Genomic DNA, 22,070 nt, shown 5'->3' with positions numbered 1-22,070 from the left:
GTGGACCCTCTCTCAAAGCCAGCTGGGAAGGATGATCTAGACTGTAAAACATGGTTGTGGTAGCCAAAGATTTGTTCACAGCTCTGCCACTGTCTCCTACTGCTGCCCTGGGAAGTGTGGTTGCTGTGTGTACACCTTAAGTTCCCTGTTTATAAAAGGGATCTGGTAATATTTCCTTGCATTGTACATACTCTTTGGGAAACAGGTGGATGAGCTTCTTTGAGACTCTTTATTAAGATCTTTCAGGGGAAAAAAACAGAGAAATACTGCAAGCTATTTTTCAGTCTCTGAGTTTTATTATGTACAATCTACTCTCTACTAACACGTACTGCTTCATGCAGAATATTTCTCTGATTTTTCTGTTTGTTTGTTTTCTTTTTCATCTCAAACCTAATGACAAGTGAGAAAATGTCAGTTCATATTAGAAACATTTACCAGGGTTCACCAGCCAGGCAAGTACTTCTCCACAGCTCTAATTAATAATGATAGAGCAAGTGTTACTGAAATTTCTGACATCTATTAATAACTTATCAGACATAAAGATAGCTCTTAAATATAATATGAAGTGTGTCTCTTTGTATTTCTAGCCATGTGTCACTCTTCTCAGTAACTTGCTAGCAGGGTCAGAGAGAAGGACTTTTCAAAAGCTACAAGTATTAAAGTTGAATGAAAATGCTGTGTAACAGGGCAGCACAATCTGGGCTTCTACACAGGACTATTAGGCTCTTATTTTGACCTACTAGGAGTCAAAACTGTATATTAAATGCTAATTCTGCTGAGCCATAATGGAAGTGGAACTTGTAATAACCATGTGGGTATAAAGGATGTAGGTGTGTGCTCCTGGTGTAGTCATTTATGCTAGCAGCAGAAAAGACTCATGTTGCAAGAATCTGTAGCATTGGAAAGAAAGCTGAAGGTGGATATTACTATCTTAGACTTATCAGTAAGGCAAATGACTACAAAACAAAGAAGATATCTGTTCATTCCTAATTATGCAAATAGAATTACTTACCTAGGCTGCTGCCAGTTTATTAAAATTTCTTGAAAGAGTTATAATTTGACCCTGATCTTCATGATTTAAAATTATGGCCAATGTGTTTTCTGAGCTTCCTTATGGCGCTCAGAGAGGAAGAGAGAGAGAGAGAGAGAGAGGGAGTTAACACAACTTGCTTCAAAGCTTTGTTCATCTCTACCCGGTTATGGAACTAACAGGGGTAAAGTTATATAGGTTGTTACTTATATATAAGTTGTTGTCTTCTCTTGAATAAGCTGGTTCAATTTTGCAGCCTCTTTTAAGTTGTAGCATGGCAATTGACTTACCTGAGGAGTTCAGAATTGCCCCTAGACCAGAAAATCAGTTTCTTTTCCCTCCTGCCTTTGACATGTGCTCTGTGCGACCTGTAAAACTTTGGCTTGTGCAGTGCTCATATCAGATGGCCCTGTTGTCAGAAGGAAAGCAGAAAACATGCTCTGTGGCATCCAGGTCTGTGACTTCTGCATGAGCAACAATCCCTGGAAGAGCCCCTTGAGCTGCTTGGCAATTTCTTTATGGGAGCATTGCGGGGCAGCAGCAAATTATGCTCTTGGTGAACAAGCTGGCTTTTGCTTCTTGCTCTGAAGCCCTGGGAGTGCAGAGAGGAGTATCAAAGGAAACGCCCTCTAACTCAGTGCCTGACACATGAAAGGCTGGGCAGTCTGCTGAAAGGCACTGAGTGTCCTTGTTTCCCGAAATGGTGCCTGTGTCAAGACCTTGAATCAGCCAGAGCTTTGAGATGGATATGCCTGTATCTTCTCCTCATAATTAGATGCCTCAAGAGATTAAAAGTTTTTCTGAACTTAAGAATCCCCCATGTTTCATTAACCATATTTCACGAATAGATCAAGAAAAGATAACTGTTTTTATTATTTTTTAATTATTATTATTTTTTAAGCAAAGAAAGCTCAAAGCAACTAGGTAAGACTGAGAAGAAATTCAAAGGTCCATACACAGCTCTCCTCCTGCCTCCCGTGTCTTCGATTCCAGCCATCTCATTGACTGAGTAGCAGAAAACTCAGTTTGGTCCCCCCTGGGTGTTAGGAAATTATTCTGTCCATCACCTCTGAGGCGTGTCTGACTTTTCCACAGTGCAGTTGCTCCAGACGCCATATCATTAAGCCTTTCAAAGCTTCTCTGTTTGAACAGGATCCCTGAGGATGCAGCAGCCTCCTCTCCTTGCAGGTGGCTCTACCTCTCCTATTCACTCTTCTAAAGACATAGCATGTGATACAAACCAGAAACACACAAAACCAACAAGTAAAGTGACCAGTATCACCTATTATAGTGCCATGCTTTCAGGAAGGATATAACTCCATACACCTTATGCAAAAGCTTAACACATAGCAAACAGAAATAAAAGAACCAGAAATTATATTTTCCCTACTTCCTGCAAAGACGAATGTTCTTCACTGTGAATATTCACTGAGCAGTGGTGATATGCTCGGTGGATATGGAATTGCTAGCTCCCTCCAGGATTTCTCCAGCCTGTTTGTAAGGTAAGCATTTGTCTGTCAGTATCACAAAGTCATCCTGCAAGCAGCCAGAAAGCTTTATCTTGCTATGGGGCAACAGACTTCAACAGCTCTTGAGAGAGTGGCATCAGAGTGACATGAAAACCATTTCCCTCACTTGTGCTGCAGTGCTTTGAACCTCCAGGGCTGATGGCAGCCTTTCTGAGAGGTGTCTGCATGATCCTGCATATAGCTCTCCTTCTGTACTCTAGGCTGCTTCAGTCACTACTGCTGAGGGTGTTGTGGGCACTTCCAGTGCTCAGCTGTATGCAGCTCTGATTCCCTATTCCTCAGACAGTGTCTGAATGTTTTAACTGTAGCTGCGGACAGTCCAGAACAAATGCACCTACTCTGGCATTAGAAAATGGATGAGGAGCAAAGAGGTTTTTATAGGAGCAAACATTGGATTTTAGGATAAACAGTCAAATAACCTTCAGAAAAAGGTCTCATCTGTTATGAAATTCCAGTACTTTGGCTCAAAACTAAGCTGCGAAGAGAAAATAGATGTGCCCCAAACACAAGAATGCCTGGCTAGAAGGCTTTTGCACAAACATTTTTCAGTGAGAAGTAATGATGTTCTTAGCTGTTGATTTTTTAAAATATATATATATATATATTTGCAATAGATTTCTACTAGATTTCTAACTGTGATATATATTGTGGCTGAAAATGACTTCACTCAGCCTCACTACATGACGGCAAAGTTCTGAACAAAGCTCTTAATATTACAGTTCTGGAGACAATCTAACATTACAGTATGATTCAGAAAGTACTTGGATTTACAGCTCAAGTGAGAATCAAATTCTATGAAAAACACAATAGCTGCAAACGAAACACGACTCCTGCTTGGAAGCAAAGGCTCAGAATTTGGAGGCCCGAGTGTTACTATAAATCAACAGATTATCTTGTCTCTTGAATTGCTAAGGAGACAATTGCATTCTGAGTTGCAATGTTATCAACAGATCTTCAGTAAGCTATTACAAATAATCAGGATCTGCAGCAGAAAGTGAGCATGAAAGATGACATGGTCTCTTCTGAGGCTTGACAGGCTGCAGAGGTGGGCTGACAAGAACCTCATGAAGTCCAACAAGAAGAAGTGCAAAGTCTTGCACCCGGGCAGGAACAACCCCAGGCACCAGCACATGCTGGAGGGCACCCAGCTGGAAAGCGCTGCAGAAAAGGACCTGTGGGTCATGGTGGACACCAAGTTGAACATGAGCCAACAATGTGACTTGCTGCTAAGAAGGCTAACAGTATTCTTGGCTGTATTAGGCAAAGTATTTCCAGCAGATCAAGAGAGGTGATCCTTTGCCTCTACACAGCACTGGTGAGACCACATTTGCAGGACTGTGCCCAGTTCTGGACCCTTCAGTACAAGAGGAGATGTGGACATACTGGAAAAAGTCCAAGTGGTCCAAATAGGGCCACCAAGATGATCAAGGGACTAGAGCACCTTTCCTATGAGGAGAGGCTGGGAGAGCTTGGACTGCTCAGCCTGGAGAAGAGGAGGCTCAGAGGGGTCTCATCCATGTCAATAAATACCCAAGGGGGATGCAAAGAAGACAGAGCCAGGCTCTTTTCAGCAGTGCCCAGTGATAGGACAAGAGGCAATGGGAACAAACTTGAACACAAGGTTCTGATCATCAGGAAGCACTTCTGTGTTCCCAGTGGTTCTAGAGGGACACTAAAGGGAACATACAATGATGGTTCCTGTGCTGTTTCTTCCTGCTTTTTCATTCCAATGTATGGTCTACCACAACTGGATCAAAAATGTAATTCAGTTAACAGGAGGTAATCGGTCAGACACCTCAGACTGGAAAGGACAAGTAGATCTTGATTAGTAAAGTGAACTAAAGGATTACTAAATTCCAAAGGATGTGAACAGGAAAAACAGGAAATGAGGTACTTCAGGAGGTACTTCAAACCTGTTGTGTGGGCTGCTTCTAACACAAAACCTGGTGCAATATAAACCCTGAGTCCCAGCCTTTTTCTTCTGAAGAGGTGGTGCAGGTTGCCTGGAGCACCCCTGTCAGTCTGGAGCTGGTTGATCAGACCTACATTTCGAGTCAGATGGGTCATCCCTTGGAGGAGTCCATGGGACAGGATCCAGCTAAAATTTAGTAAAAATAAAAATAAAATCATTGTAAGAAACTTGCTAAATGCTGCTGTTCAAACCCAGTTATTTTAATTCCTTATTCTCTCCCTTAACGTGCCTTCTTTATACCATTTTGCTTCTCTCTATTTATTAAAATTCAGACCATCAATTTCTTTCTGCACACATTTTCACCTTTAGCGTATTCTATTATTCCCATTGTACATCTTCTTTCAATTCTGCATTTCCTAAAGTGCTTTACTGTACATGAAATATGACTCAGTACCACTTACAATTGGAATTGGGTTGTGTTATCCCTCCTGAGCCTATGTTTTCTTCAATGTCAGCTTTGGAATCTTTTTTAAGGAGACCTATTTTAATTTAGAATCCCTTTTTCTTAAAAAAAAAAAAAAAAGAATAAAAAAAGCAATAGAAGGTGAATTCTTTGATGGACCGTATATACAGATTGTTTTGTTGCACCATTATTATTAGTTACATATTGCTTAAACTATCCACACACACACAAACATATTTTTTCTCCCTTCCAGTCAAATCAGATGAAAGTAGCAATGCAGAATACAGAGCCAGAAGAATCATTAAGAATGATATGTGGCTCAGGAACAGTAACTAATCAAGTGATACTCAAGAAAGAAGCATATGTAGATACTGAGTAATGTAATGTAATGAACCATCCTATTCTCAGTTGTTTTACTCGGATGTATTTAGAGTTGGTAAGGCAATTTTCTCTAACTAAAGGTTTTGTTTAATTTACCCATCTCTAATCTAGAAAGACTGACAGTCACAAAAATCAACTCTATTCACAAAAATAAACAAATGCTTTTTTCCACCAGATTAAACTGCTCAAAGTCCTAAGAAATCCAGAATTTAGGAGTAGAATTTTAGGGAAGAATTAGAAAAATCAACTCTCTTCAGCAAAGACCAAGAGTTAAAGAAAAAAGGCATATTGCCCTAGGCATCCTTTTTCTAATTTTAGGTATTTGTTTTTTTGTTCAATGAATTGGATAACTTTTAATGATTCACTTAGTTGTGACTATAATAGGAAATACATCATGGAGACGATGTTTTAGAATGTTCTGCAGTCACCTAAGCATTAGCCCAGTTTTACTGATATCAAATTAAAAAAAAATTTATACCTAAGAATGTATGTATAGGTGCAAATGTTCTTGGTATTAATCACAGCAGCTACACTGCTGCCCACCAGTTTTGTGGTTCTTACCTGGTTGATGAGAAAGGAAGGGATTTGTTCCTATTGCTACAAAAATAATATTGTGAGTATTATTTGATAACAGGCACTGAGTCAGTTAACTCTTCAAAGGTTAAAGAATAATGGAATTTAGTGCAATTCTTCCTAACTGGGTGGCAGGTGTAATGACTGCATTCAGAATGGATGTGGCTGAGCTGAATGATGATTACTTTTCACTCTAGGTGACTTAGATAGTTTACGATCTACAGAGGAAACAGAAAGGGTTTTCTGAACCTAAGTTAATGCTCTGTTAAAAAAAAAAAAAAAAAAAGCCAACCAACCAACCAACCAAAAAAACTGTAATCACAGTAGTAATCATAGTAGAGAACCTGGCATTCCAAAAGTAGGCATTTTGTCTGTATCCAGATATCCAGATACATACCACATTGGCTTCTTATTTCAACTGAATCTGAAATATAAATTCTCCTTTGGTAAGTATCAGTATTTCACTCTGTTAATGAATTTAATGACATTGTTTCAAAATCCTGCCAGCAGCTCTTGCCAGCAATCATGCAATCATGGTTTTGTGACTCCACTTTAATCTTCCTCATTTTTTTTTCCTTGGTGATTGTTTTCATCCACAATTTTATGCACTGAGGAATTTACCACTTAGAGTCCAAGTAGACAAGTGAGCATTTAATGACATTAGAGAAATATTATCTAGATTTCACTAGGAAGGAAGACTCAGAAACTTTTATTGTAAATGATACCTGAGACATTGTCATGTATCTGTAAAGGCTGCCCTTATGCGTATTTGCCCATATCTTAAAGCAGCCACACATAATTCTCAATTTGCACAGATCCAGCTGGATATGGGGGTGTTTCTGAGTGATAAATGTCTTTCAATTACTTAGAAATGAGAAGCTGCTTCTTTGTAGCAGGGACATCAATCCTTATTTGTCACCTTCATAAACTGATCACCACTGCTCTGCTGATCTGTTGATTAGTTTCTTCAGTCCATACACAAGAAATGTCACAAATACTGGTATTTTATTTCTTCCAAAATGAGATTGCTTTTATGACTTTCTTTATTCACAAACCAAATCTGAAGGATTAATTGATGGGGAACTGAGATGTTGTAGCAACCTGTGGGTAGTTCACGGTTGCAGAGTCCTAGTTTTTTGGTGAGGGCAGGAAGATTGTTTTTCCTTTTGACCGTAGAAAGCTTTATTAGAAATCTGATTGCTTTTGAAGGAAAAAGAAGACAGTCAAATGGCTGTGAGCTCTTATTCAACACTGATTTCTTGAAGACCGAAGAAGACAAAATAAGATCGAGGAAAAGAACAGAGATGTATGGAATATATATGGAGAGAGCTTATGCTTGGTGTTGGAGGTCTGATTCTGAGTTCTTCATGTATCCTTATGTGGATCTGCTCACTCCTAGTCCCACTCTGCCCTTGTTTAGGAGGCATGAACTCAACACACAGCTCTGGGGCAGGGTCACCAGAACCTCTTATTTTCAGATAACTCACTATTTCCCTTCTTTACCTTTTTGTTAACCATTTCTGTAGTGGTCTGAACTAGATTCAGCTCCAGGCCTTGATAAGATACATTTCCATTTTATTGTAATCTTAGTCAAAATTGAGACCACACATAATTGACTACATTTTTGCAAAACCAGGCTTTTGACTGTGGGTACAATTTCAATATGAGTGTTACTTCATTCCCAGTAGGAGAGGCCAGCCAGTCCCTGCATTATCACTGCATAATAAAACCACTGGGTTTGCTCCCAAACTGACTACCAACACCGTTATCTGTCCAAATCACAGGATTTTTCTCAGCTGCAAAATGTTTGGTTAGAAAAACTACCACAAGCTATTGCTCGTTTTCTTTTCTTTCTCATTAAAAATAATCACACTATTTTCAAAGAAGTCAAGGGACTTTAAAGTGGAAGTGGTGCATCTTGTCTAAACTTCCTGAACAGAAAGAATGAATTGTCAGGAAGGGGAAATTGTGTTGGGTTTACAAGGCAAGGTCTTGGTAGTGGAGCATACAGGGGTGGCCTCTGTGAGAAGAGTCCAGAAGCTGCCCCATGTCAGATAAAGGGCCAGTTTCAGATGGCTCCAAAAGCGACCCAGCTGTTCACCAGAGCTAAGCCAATACACAATGTTGTTTGCATCTCTGTGAAAACAGATTTAAGAAAGGGAAAAAAAAAAAAAAAAAAGAAAAAAAAAAAACTTCTGGGCAACAGCAGCTGGGAGAGAGGAATGAGAAGCAGCCCTGCAGCCCCCCCAAGGTCAGTGCAGCAGGAGGGCAGGAGGTGCTCCAGGCAGGCAGCAGCAGTTCCCCTGCGGCCTGTGGAGGGGCCCCTGGTGGAGCAGGCTGTCCCCCTGCAGCCCATGGGTCCCACATGGAGCAGATCTCCACGCTGCAGCCCGTGGAGGAGCCCCCGGTGGAGCAGGTGGATGTGGCCTGGAGGAGGCTGCGGCCCATGGAGAGCCCCCGCAGGAGCAGGCCCCGGGCCGGAGCTGCAGCCCGTGGAGAGGAGCCCACGCAGGAGCAGGGGGTCTGGGGGGAGCTGCCGCCCGTGGGGGACCCGTGCTGGAGCAGTTTGCTCCTGGGGGATGGACCCCGTGGTACGGAGCCACGTGGGAGCAATGCTTGAAGAGCTGCTGCCTGTGGGCAGCCCCCGCAGGCTCATTTCGGGCAGGACGGCATCCCGTGGGAGGGACCCCACGGGAAGCAGGGGCAGGGAGGGACCGTGAAGGAGCGTCAGAGGCAGTGTTAGGGACTGACCGCAGCCCCTATTCCATTCCACTGTGCTGCTTGGGGGGAGGAGGTAGAAGAGGTTGTATGGGGATAAGAGGTTTGTAGTTTGCTTTCAGTTCTCACTGCTCTAGTCTGTTATCAATAGGCAATCAATTATATTAATCTCCCTATGCAGAGTGTGTTTGCCCATGCTGATAGTTGTTGAGCGATCTCCCTGTCCTTCTCTCAACCCTTGAGCCCATTTAATCATATTTTTTCCCCTTTTCCTTTGAGGATGGGGAGTGAGAGAGCAGTTGTGGCAGAGCTCAGGTGCCCTGCTGAGTAAACCCACCACAGAAATACAAGGCAACTACACCATATGATCACAGAAAATGACACATGATGAATATGCCAATACTTCAAATGCCCTTGGGAAGGAAAAACAAACAGTCTTCTGGCTTCACCAGCCTGATAGCTGACTCTGTATTTATGGGATTACATTTTTAGAGGTGTAAATATGCTGTATGAGAAGAAAGATCATAAAATGTACAGACACAGCTCATGCTAAAAAGAAATATATATATATATATTTGCTTCTCTAGAATAGCTTTCCTTTACCTGGTACACCTGTTTATTTTTTGTAATATATCATGCAGAATAGAGTTACACACTTTAAAGAAATAGGGGTCTCCTGTGTGAAGTAACTTTTCTGTGCTCCCTTTATCACTTGCTGCTGATACAGTGCACTATAACACAATCCTGTGTCATCTGAATCAGGTTTCAACCATGTGTTGCAGAGGTTCACAAAGTGTTGGGTACTTGTGGTTTCTCAGCAGCCAGTTTCACTCTGTTCACCAGTTTTTGGTCTGACTAAATGTGGGGAGCATCTTGTTCTCCCTCTTCCAGGGGAGTAGGACTGAACTGGTACAGTGGTGGCAGTCAGCGCTTACAAATACTTACTGCATCTGCAGCATTTTGGGATGGTTAGCACCACTAAAATCACTATTAGCTGTATTAATGAATTTTGTTAAACACCTCCTCTGGCCCCTGCCCAGCATCTTTGTATATGCTTTAACTTCCTTACCATCTTTAAAGAATATAAGAAGATACTCTTCATCTTTGAAGGCACAACAAATCATAAGTGTTTTCCATACTTTTTCTGGCTTGAATACAGTCAGCATTTAGTTCTGCATCAGTGGTGGATGGGAAGCTTAGCATCTCATGACTTGGCAGAACCCGCGATACAACTAGAGCGAAAAAAAAAATCGGATGAATATTTTATTCACTAAAAAAGGCATTTCTGGGTGACTGGAACAACTTGTGAATCCCTGATGATTTGGTGGATAGTTTCAAATAATGGAGGGAGGTTAGGATAGTTTTTTTCAGCATTTTTAAATTAAATATTTCTTCCTTGTTTTGTTCTGAAAATGTTCCACATTTCATTAGAAAATGGAAGACAAAACAGATATTTCTGGGGAAAAAATGAACAAGATATTTTAGTCAAATTAAAAAAGTAAAGTTGTTTTATTAAAATAACTGGGAAAAGTGTGTTTCACATTCACCAGTTATTGCTGTTTTTCCATTCATCCAACGAGCCAACCAAACCAGTTATGTGAGCATAAAATAAACATTTTACTTTGAGGATAGTAGCTGGGCTCTGGAGTGGAACATCTGGGACTTGGTTTTAACCCCATTTAACCTCAAAAGGAAAGAAGGTCACCAGCCGGGCTAGTATCTTCCCAACCTGCCTAGCAATGAAGTAAGTGAGCTGGTGAAGGACAGTACTGATGTTTAGCCCTGGTAGGCAGCTAAGCTCTGTGCAGCTGCTCACTCACTCTCCTGCCCCAGTGGGATGAGGGGCAGAACTGGAAGGACAAAAATTCGAAAACTTGTGAGTTGAAGTAAAGACAGTTTAATAAGAAAAAAATAAATAATAATAAAAAGAACAAGAAGAAACGAAAAACAAAACGAAACGAAACGAAACGAAATGAAACGAAACGAAAAGAAAAGAAGAAAAGAAAAGAAAGAACAACAAGTAATGCAAAACCCGATTGCTCATGACCATCTGACAGACACCAAGCCAGCCCCCGAGCAATGGCAGCCCTGAAAACGTCTCCCCCAGCATTTATTGCTGAGCATGACCTCATATGGTATGGGACATCCCTTTAGTCACTAGAGGTTAGCTGTCCTCAGCAGGGGTCAGCTGTCCTGGCTGTGTCCCACCCCAGCTTCTGGTGGACCCCCAGCCTCTTCGCTGGCAGGGCAGCATGAGGAGCTGAAAAATTCTTGACTCAGGATAAACTCTGCTCTGCAACAGCTAAAACATCGGTGTGTTATCAACACTGTTTTCATCACAAATCCAATACATAGCACCATATGAGCTGCTATGAAGAAAATTAACTGTATCCCAGCCAAAATCAGCACAGGCACATACAACTTCCATATAACTTAATCACCAACGAACCATCTCCTGTTACAATCAGGCCCATAGTACAAGTGCTTATTTTCCAGTAACGGAATAATAGTTTTGATAGCTTAATCTTTTTCATTAAAAATATATAAGTGAAAGAATGTGAGCAATGAAGTCTTGAAGATGCAAACAAACATTTGCCACAGTTGCAGTCTGGGAGATGACAGCTTTTGTTATCATTCCCTCCTTTTTCATCCTTCACACTGAACTTCTGGAGCATGACAATATTCCTTTCTGCAATAAACCTTGTCATTACTTTGGTTGTTGATTAGTGTGTTGTAGTGGGTGCGCTATAAACATCACAAAGATGGCCTCGCCATCCCAAGGCTCTTAACCTTACTCTTCTTTCAAAGGTTTCTGTTCCTGTTTATAAGACTGATTTTGAACTCGCCTCTGTGAGGATGTTAACATGTATTGAAAGCTTCTTGTCCTTGGCTGTAAAATATTCGTTGGCTCTAAGTACTGGAATTACCAAACCACGGACCTCTAGGGGCCTCCTTTCCCTGTCTGTTCTCACCTTCTTCCATATTTTTTTATGATGTAGAAGGGGCCAAGCAGCTTCTGCAGCTTGTGTACTCACTTCCAAGCCCAAGCAAAGCTCTAGCTCCTAACCCAAGGTATTCTCTGGGTTGGGGCCAAGGACCGAGCAAGTCAAGGCAAGAAAAAATGACCCAGTTTCTCCCTTTCTCTGCCCACATGGTTGTTCCACAGAAAAAGTAAAACATATGAAGGCAGAGTATTTTGGCCTAGAGGACTTTTTCTATATTTCCAGGGATGCTTGTGTAAAGGAGTGAGATCCCAGCAGTTAGAACTGATACTGATCAGCCCTCTTACTGTCCTGCAAAACAATTGCCCTTTGAGAACAGGTCACAGAGTCAGCTGCGATGGGCAATTGCTTTACTTGTCATACTTGAATGCTTCATGAAGGTTTTCCCACCACTAGGTCAATCCCATTGATTTTAAAGTTGGTGCTGTCACTTTTTCTCTCTCTCTTTTCTTTTTTTTTTTTTTTTCCCCAGTAAGCTAGAAAGTCTTGCTGAGCTGACCAGTCAAGGTATTGCACTGTGATTATGACTGTCTAAAATTGCAGAACATGAAGGATGATTAACAGGAAAGCATTGCAACAACAGAATAGTATAAAATGCCTGAAAGTTTAGGACTGAGAAAGTAATTTGCATTTTCTGATAAGAATTTGTTTTAGCATGATGATATTTCATGGCAGTGAAACACTTGGGTGAAAAGAGAGGTCCAGAATAATGGTGAAACAAGAAGAAGATACAGACAGCATGTTCTTCATTCAGAAACATTTCTGTCTGGAAAATGCAGAGAAACTAGGGCTGGTGCTTCCAGTTTCGACTGTGTACAGCTGATATGAATGAAAGAGCTATCAGTTTCTTTATGAATTCAGATTTTATGATAACAAAAATTCCTGTAAGTGCTTTGATTTAAAAAGTAAAATGAAATTTAATGCAACATCAATTCCTAGTACAGGAAGGCAGTTTTACTTAACTTTGATTTCAGTTTTGAGTTAAAATGTTACTTTCTTCTATTTCTATATTTCCAATCTGAAAACTTCTCTGACTTTTTTTTTTCCCTGAGAGATTCTTTGACTGCATAAGAGACATTTATTTCCAAATTGTACATTTCCCAGTAGCTGAAGATTTGCTTCTTTGAAAATTCTTGCCTAGAATGTAGCATTGTACAAAATAAAGGATTTGGGCTTCATAACTCAAGTCAAAGATATTTTTTTAATGAGATCTTATCAACAAAAATAAATGAATATATGAATTCTGAGATCTTTACACTACTTATTGAAATTATTTTCACAATGTAGAATACTGTGAGAGAATAGAAGTGTCTTTATTCCCATTTTACACCTGTTAGACTGAATCAGAGAGTTAAAGCAGTTGTCTCAAGAGGCTTGTGCTGTAAAAGAAATAGAGCTGGCCCTAAAACATTTACAGAGTATCTGAATAATTGACATAATTTATGGTTTTATTAGTGGGAACCATTAAATACCAGCACCACCATCCAAAAAAAAAAAAAGGAAAAAAAAAAAGAAAAAGAAAAAAGCTGTTCAACATACAGTAAAAACCAGAGCAGCTATTTAAAGAAAGAAAAGGGCAAAAAAAAAAATCTTAATGTGCTTTCTGAACATGATAACGCCGAATGACACAGAGTTTCCAAACAACTATTTCTAAAAGTACTGCAAAGTAAATGGAGCCAGCGTACTGTCAGGGTTATGGGCTTTTCAGAGAATGCTTTACAAGGTCTACCTTTAAAAAAACAACAACCAGTACTACTTCTTCATTTTATGCTTGGCAGCTTGATAATGTTAACTCTGAATTGGTAGTGTTATTGTACGCCTTGTGTTCTGTCCTGTAAGAGAAGTTATGAGAAAGGTGGTAGATACTAAGGTAACAGTACATAATACGTAGACTAGTGTGGGGTAACAAGACACCAGGTAACAAAGATGATTTACAGGCTTTATGTTACCATCACAGGCCTGTATAAAGCAGATATCTACACCTGAAATAGCCATCCATAACTCCAGACTTAGTCAAAAATGACAGATAGGCATTTTTAGAGAGTACAGTTCTTTTGACTATGGTGTTGATGTCTATGTTCCACTTAGATGCATTTTGCCCCTCCCCCCCCCTTATTTCTTAGTATTAACTTAAAAACAAAAACGCAAACAAAAAAAAAGTACATAACTTTTTTTAGTTAGGTGCAAGGAAACCTTCTCCAAAAACATGCACACATTAGTGACTGTGTTTCAAAGAACTTGGATGCAGTAGTTAGGGAAGTTGGAGATAAAGCATTGTTTGATGAGGTCCTTACTGAAGCAAGCGCTGTTAGCCTTTTGGTTGGGCAGACACATCAGTTTTCATGCTAGACTGCAAACTGGGAAAAAAAAAAACATAGCTGCTAACAGTGTATTAACTCTTTTTGGGCTTGGTGGAAGAATCTGCCAAAGCAAGGAGTGTGCCTATGTTATCACAAAGTACTCAGTTTTGCAGACCCCAGCTCCTAAGAGTGCGTCACTCAGAAGTATTTTTAACTGAAAATTAGATGTGAAAAGTTCCCTGTACAGTGCAAAGGAGAAATAAGCATCTAGGAATGAGATACATCATAGAGCCTGCTGAGTGGAGAGTTTCCTGTGGAGATAAGTGGGAAATGCTGAGGAGCTTCTAGAAAAGAGCATTTCATTGACATGTGAGATACCACAGTGAGAAGCTGAAGCATCTGGTAGGCAAGTGGTTATAGCATTCACCTGGAATGTGTAGATCAAATTCACAAGCTTTCTGTGTTCATGTCCCTGAGGAAATTGTTCATCCACCTTGAAATACTCTGTGATACGGCCCTCTCAATCACTGCATGTGTTTAGGACACAGACAGGGGATGAATTCATTCCACAGGTTATCATTTACATCTGGAAAGAGGAGACTGTTCCCAGTCCCCAAGCCAATGTATTTTTATGTGTTTTCATACAAAGTGGAACAGCTTCAGCAGGGGTGGTTGGGAGGGGCTCACTTCAGAGCAGTCTGTGATCTGGTAGCTGTGGCCCTTTCCTAATTGAAGGAAGATACAGACAAAAAGTCAGCTAAAGCAGGAAGAGACCCTAAAGTCCATAGATTTTTTGTTTTGTGTATGCTTTACAGCACACACCAAGTGCTGATCTAAAAGCTGGGCACACACCTTAAAACTTCCCTGGAAATGTGTACCAGATGAGGACCTCCTAGTCTTGGTGTAAAAGACTCACATAGTTTTCCAGGCATAGGGATGGCTAGAAAAAAAAAATCTGGCTTCAGAAAACGTCATAGGCTTTTAGATTTTTAACAGCAGAATTTTGTACATACCAGGGATAGATATGCAGAAAAAAAAATGATATAAAGTGATATGAAATGAGGGGGTCAGATATCACTTAGAAGTGAAATAGCACTTTTCCATATATTTATTTTGAATGTGTTTTGGAAGCAATTGCTTTCTGTTTGCGCATTTAAATCTGTGCCATGGTGTGGCAATGACTAAACAATAAAACAAGCTGCGTACCTGCCAAGTATATTGTGATCCTCTGATCCCAGCACAGCAGCCTGGATCTAAAATAATCCAGATGGCTCAGCAAGTGTGTGGATGCCATTTATGGCAGCATTGTGTCAGTGGCAGGAAGGTTAACTCGGAGTTTTCTTTATTATTTTGCCCTCACTGCTTTAAGCCCACCAGGATAGGATTTGCACAGTCAGAAATGTTGATTCCTGTGACTTCAGCTCCCTGCATTGTGCTGTCTCTGGCAGCACAGTCCAGCTGTTTATGCATGTCTAATATGTCTCCTAAGGGCATTTGTAAAGCAAAACAAGCTGCCCCTTCGAGGAAGGTAACAAACAACCTAAACTTAGCTGCATTTTACAGAAATTACAGCGACTTGATTCCTACTGCACTTCAGCCTGTGGCACAGAGTGTCTGGGGCATCGCAGAGTTTTCACTGGGTTTCCCAGCTGCTCAACAAAGATGTCATTTGTAAGATTTTTCTGTCTGTGTGAGAGAAATGCATACCTGTATGATATCTAACCAAAAGGCACAGGTTCACACTATCACCTTTGCCTGCTGAATGGTCCTCTTCCATCCCAGCCTGGGCACGCTGTACTGTGAACGCTGCAGTGGGCAGTGCAGTGTGGAGCTGGACTATAGCCTCAGCTGCAGAAATGTGTGTTCTCCTGATGCAGGCTGTATAACAATACTTGGCTCCTCCAAAAAGACCTTCTCGGTGTTCAGGATCTGCAAAATGGAGCTCTGTATCTTTTCTGCCATGCTTTAAATGCTAGTTCCTCCTCTTGTATTGCTTGCTGGAACACATAGTGCAGTATATTCTGTTTGATGTTAACAAAAATGTTCTACAGGCTTTGAAAAATAATGCTATTTAAGCACATGGTGAACAGGAGCAAAATCTACAGAGATAGGCATGCTTCCCTTGTCACAAAATGATAGCCGTGAGCATAAGAGCCAGGACAATTTGGATAGCATGTGCAAAGTATCTTAGGGTAAGAGGGGAGTCTCCTGAGGTGGATATTGGCTCTACTAAACATGAGATTGTTAGATGCATGACACATTCTTTTCTGCTCTCTTTTCAGTCTACTGCATGTTTTGACTGCACTGGATTGCTTAACCTGCAGGGTACTACTCTGACATTAAATGCCTGTTGATTATAATTTTGCAGAGTTTGGGTAGAATCCATTTTTCTTAGCTTAATTCAGTTGTGTGGTGGTGCCATTTGGGATGCTTTTGGCTTTCTGAGATATCTCCAGAGGACCAGCTATCATGATACTGGAGATTTGTGCTGTCCTGGATTATCAAGTGGAGGCTAAATACCTAAGATGGTAGTTTGTGATGCTTTTATTTAGACAACTGCATAAAGTCTCACGCATATATGCTGAGATCATGAGGTTCTAAGCTCCTATACACAGACGCGAAGACAAAAAAGCACTGCTAGGGTGTTATTCATCTCATCCTAAAGTAGACATCTAAAACAGCTCAGATGTATTGCATCCTAGAAATGCCTATTCTTCATTCCTTGATTCATTTATATCAAAGGAGTTTAGGCAACTAACTCACATATATTTTGTAGACATTAAAAGTCAGATGATTATAATTCCACCCTGGATGTAATATCTGATAAACAGTAGAGACATCCTGCTGTTGCTTAATCATAAGATTTTTGCTTAAAAACTCTAAGACTACAAAGAAAGGCAGAGGCCAAATACAGCTATGGAGGACAATGTACCTTTGATATGGATAGTGTGTAGCTCATTAATTGGCTACTATTTGGCCTGCTGTGTGGGTAATATGATAAAAATCTTGTGACATTACTGTGCTTAATACATCTGATCGTATTGTGGACCTGTCATCTCAAATCAGAATAGGGTTTTGCTATAATAAAGGCATCTGGTATTTGGGTATTTCTAATGGATAATGTCTGTGAAGATTTATTTTTACTTATAAAGTTGTTGGATAAAAGTAAAGCAACTGTGATTGAACATTTAATACCACATGTATTAGTGAAGTTATATCAACCATTAGGATACAGTACCCTGAGTTTACTTTCAGGTTATAGATATCAAACGTAGACATTTAATCAATATGCTAATTGGTTCATAAAAGAGAAAAAATGGTGAAAAAAAAAAAACAACCTTTCTAGGATGTTTTTTTCAATAGGTATTGTATTCATATTCATTCTGATAAACTGGGATTTTGAGTTTTAAACACAATTGTATTTTGTTATACTTATCCTGATTCTTTTGCTCAGGGCTGTAGCGCATAATTTGTGTGTTCTTTGTGAACACACATATCCATGAATAGCTGGATTATTTTGTTATAAACCAACAAGGCAACAAACCAAACCCAACCAAACAAAACAAACAAACAAACAAAACAAAAAAAAAAACAACCACCTAATCGAGCAACTGGAATTCACGCTGTGCAGAAATGTGTTTACTTTTTCATGTCAATATCTTCAGCTTATGAAGAAGTTTGAAACTTAATATGCTATGTCCTTTTTCTTTCTAGGTCTCCTACGTAAAAGCTATTGACATCTGGATGGCCGTGTGCCTTCTCTTTGTCTTCGCTGCATTGCTAGAATACGCAGCAGTCAACTTTGTCTCACGGCAGCACAAGGAGTTTCTGAGGCTTCGAAGAAGGCAAAGGAGACAAAACAAGGTACAGCTTGCCCTTTACTCAGGACAATTGACTTTGCCCTGACAGCATTCTTGACACACAGGTTGATTTCTCACTTCAGTTGTTGCCCTTGCAGGAGAGTCTTATTCTAAAATTTCCTTTTGAGTGCTTTACGTGTTGAGAAAGAGCTGAAAATTGGCTGGTGTGGTTATTTGCAGTTCATGAAGATATCAATAAATGTCAATAGACTGGTCACAGACTCCAAGAATTTTATTCTCTTCTCGAAATTGCTGAAGCAGCTGCACCTTTACATATAAATTTATTAGCTATTCCAGTCTGGACTGGCATTATATTTTCTTCAAATCCCCAAATATTATGCTATTATGTGGCACTAACTAGCAGATAAGGAACAGTTGGAAGCAGTGACACAGATAGTGTACCAATATTATTTCTTTGACATCATCCAGATGTGCTGACATCAGCATGTGCTTGAGACCTATCTTTTCTGGTGTCTTTTTATGCTAAAATGGGAAATTCTTTAGCATAGCCCACTGCAGGTGTGATCAGCAGTTCTGTCCTCACTTCTAAACCACCAATGCTCAAAACCAGTAAAGTTGACCACCCAGAAAAAGGGAAGGATTAGGACAATTTCCTTTCTATATCCTATCATTTCACAGTTTGTTACTGATACTAATTTCACTTTTTTTTTTTTTTTAGCAAAGAAATGCTTTTTGAGAATTATGATTATATCATTTTATACCAGTAACTGAAATGCAGAAGGGAGGCTTGTTCTTAACTTAGATGTCAGTCTAAAAATATTTTTAGGAAGTCTGTCAATCTTTCCTGTTTTTTTTTTTTTTTTCCCCCTTTGGTGAATGAAAAGGCAAGAATATATATTAAACTGAATTTTAGTCCAGTTATGATCATTCCCATAACTATAACATCTTTATCCTTCCTGTATCTGTGCCAGTGTTATCTTAGTATCAGTAGAAACTCTTGTGTTTGCTGCTGCACATGAACATTTGCTAGGCAAAGTAAATATTCACTTAAGCTGCACAAGTGTTTCAAGCTACAGATAATGGTTTCCTTATAAGAGGGATGACAACAATGGCATAGGGCATTTTTGTTTTGACAGGTCTGTCTAATAATTGTTCATTAGCTAATGTAATATTTGATGGATACTCTGGGAAGCAATCCAGTGCTGTCCTCTGGTTTAATGCTATTGTAAGATGGTTTGAGATTCCCGTTAATATTAGATTACGGGAGAGACCAGAAATGCTTGCTCATCTGCAGGCACACAAGCCAGAGGTACTACCACTGGAAACCTCTGTTTCCAAAAACTGCATAGCAGCATCAGAAGCTGCTGAACTGGGTCTGTAAATTCAGTTTGGGGTATGATGTCTTCATTAGGGGTGAACTAGTTGGCAAGCAGCCACCACTGGTAACACTATGACAGTGACATCACTTGAAAATTATGAAGTTTTGGTCCATGGCAGTCATCATTCATCTGCTGTGGGAAGGATTATTTTGGTGGCTATTAAGAGAAAGGTATTTAAAATCTAATCTCCAGAAGACACTGCCTAAGCAAGTCAGTTGATTCTATGCAAAATGGACAATGGCATAATTAAATACTGTGAAATATTCTGTTGGAGTAAGACACATCCATTTGTACAGGCTTGCTATCACTTTTCCTGTGAATCTGTTTGCACAAATTTCAAAATAGAGAATAGCGATGCTGAGGCCATCTTTTTGTGAGCCATTTTCTGCATCTCTTTACCTGAGTTTGTCTCTCACAACGTTATTCTCAGTTTATTTTGCGTTGAAAGTGGTTCGTGTTGTTTTGCATGATGGTCTTCTCTAACTGAACCATTCTTCTCTTTGCGTGTTGTGTACGTATGTCATTGTGTTGCCACTGTGCTGTTCTCATTCTTGCTGACAATCTGGGGACAGGCACAGACTATGACTGTTGGGAATGAAAGCGTCGAGTCCGTGAGGCGCGTGAATGGCTTGCGGAGCAAAGAGTCATCAGCTTACGGGACAGTGAATCAGATCGGCAATTCAAGTTTGAGGGTAAAACCGTAGTGAGAAAGAGAAAGCAAGAGAGAGATCTTGTATGCACAGTGATGTCATAAATCAGCAGAATGGATAATTTTCATGGCATCACTAGTAACCTCTTGTGTTCTCTTTGCTAAATGTCCCCACAAAATATACAGTACTGTCCCCAGCATGAACAGCAGTTTCATGTTGCACGTTCTTGTGACCCTTCCTTATGCTTGCTTTTTTTCCCACAGTTGGGTTGTGCAATTCCCTTTCCAAACCTAAGCAAAGTGCATGTATATTCTGAAGGCTAACCCTGTTTAACCTGGGGGGGGAGAGGAGCTGTGGGGTGGGGATGGCTGGGGGAGGGAGGGAGACCATGAAGCAGGAGCATAAGGAATGCCTTGAGACAGAAAACCCCACACTGTGTCATCTTTCAGATGAGTGCAGTCCAACCAAACTAGGTATGTATAATGAAATACATTTTTACTGGTGCGGTATTTATTCCTGAACTGTCAGCCTGCACTGTTCCTTCTCATCTTGTCCTAAACCTTGTTTAGTGGAGTATGAATAGCTGTGAACCAAAAAATGTATTTCATTGGTTTCTTTTTACTTGTTTGGAGAAGAACCATGGGGCTGAAATCTTTTACACAGTGTGATGTATAGCAGATCTGAAGCAATACAATACCAGCTGATAGATCCAGATTATGGGTGAGTTGTGGAAGTAATAAAATCAGTGATGGAGAGAGAAACGAGCTTAGTGTGCAGCTCACTGCTTGCTACCGGTTCATTCGTTTAAATAAAATAGGTCTAGAATTTAAATCTTTCAGGACCTGGTTTTCTGAAACAAAACAAAACAAAACAAAACAAAGCAAAAAAAAATTGCCTGAACAGCTTTTAAGCTGTAATGGGCCTCTTACTTTGATCAAGGTCCGTAAAGTTATTTGATTATAAGATGCATATGATTTCAGTGGATTTTGTACACTGTAAAGGGAATTACTGGCTTTCCAAATCAAAACAAAAAACATTGCTCCTGTTACACAGCAAAATTAGGATAGAGGACTTGCAAAGTAATAAATTGTTCTCTTAAAGAGCTACAGTATCAAACAGTAGAAGAGAGCCTTCATTTCTGCATTTTTTCTACTGTAGAAATAGTCATATTTACACACATACAGAAATGAATACAAAAATATTTTTTTTAGTGTCTCCTAGAAGATACGATCAGTATTACTGTGCTGCCAGCGGAAAGCTGGTGTCATACATCTACAAAGCCAGTCCAAGTAAGTACGCAGTGCTGTGTATTTTATCAGTCACTTAGTACAAGTAGCCCAGCTAAGGTTCGCATAAGACCCAGATACCCTCTGCCTAAGGGAAGCTTGCAGAAATCTCTCTTCTGTTTTTTAATATTGATATTATATATACATCCAGGACTGTACAAAGAGGGACTATATCTCTCTAGTTTTGTTTCTGTTTTTGTTTTTTTGTTTTTGTTTTTACTTGTTTGTTTGTTTTTGCTGTAAAGCCCTAAGACCTGAAGCTGCATTGGAGTTGATTTCCCCTAGAGAACACCCAACACTGCTCTAGCTGGGTGAACACAGGATATGCATCAAGATGGAGGTTTCTGGAGCAGTGCTGCCATAGGTGCAGCTCTGTACTTTCCTGCTCAAGAAAAGGACACTTATGTGCACAGGGGAACATAGCCTGTGGTGCCACAAGAAGCCTCACAAGCAGGGAGCTTGGCTCGCTGACTTACTGCTCGCTGAACTAAGGGCTTATGGTGAATGCAAACGTAAAACTCACAGGCAAGTGACTGTGACATGGTCAAGAAGAGAGAGTGGAAGAGAGGGTGATTGAATATTTATACTGCATCATTCAGTGCTAATTTGAAAAAGTAAGGACCAAGCCATGCCTGAGCAAGATTCCTAGATTAAGCAGCTATATCTACAAAACAAGACTCTTCACGGTTTTGTAAGCCTACACCTCTATCACTGCTTTTGTTCTTGCTACTTCTGTGTCTTGTTCCTCTTAGTGCTGCAACCCTCAGAGCATTGCACAAAAGCACAACAAACCTAAGCCTGTCAAATCTCTGAAACCAGAAGTCAGGCTGGTTAATGTTTCTCTAGGAAAGCTTAGGCTGCATTGTTGATGTACAAGAAACTGTATTTACAGCTGAACCACTGTCCTGTCACTGTATTAGAAAAGATTGCACTGTCAGGACCAGTTGCCACCTTCCATACAGAATAAAACCCTATGTCCTTCGCTACTCAGACCTGCAACCTGTCTGTGCCCCCCGAGCAGTTTCT

The 22,070-nt window shown here is 40.2% G+C and overlaps 1 protein-coding gene across 1 annotated transcript in view; it reads left to right on the top strand.

Moving 5' to 3' along the window:
* The window catches only part of GLRA2 (glycine receptor alpha 2), a 130,809-nt gene that overhangs the window by 83,824 nt on the left and 24,915 nt on the right, over window positions 1-22,070 (top strand). The window contains exons 8-9 of the mRNA XM_035542117.2: window positions 17,623-17,772; window positions 19,681-19,800. Coding sequence (XP_035398010.1) covers window positions 17,623-17,772; window positions 19,681-19,800 — 270 coding nt within the window. The remainder of the gene's footprint in view (window positions 1-17,622; window positions 17,773-19,680; window positions 19,801-22,070) is intronic.

Source organism: Cygnus atratus, chromosome 1, assembly GCF_013377495.2.
Source record: "Cygnus atratus isolate AKBS03 ecotype Queensland, Australia chromosome 1, CAtr_DNAZoo_HiC_assembly, whole genome shotgun sequence".
Lineage (NCBI taxonomy): Eukaryota > Metazoa > Chordata > Aves > Anseriformes > Anatidae > Cygnus > Cygnus atratus.
Note: the sequence above shows the minus strand (reverse complement) of the source record. Positions and strands in the feature narration are given on the sequence as shown.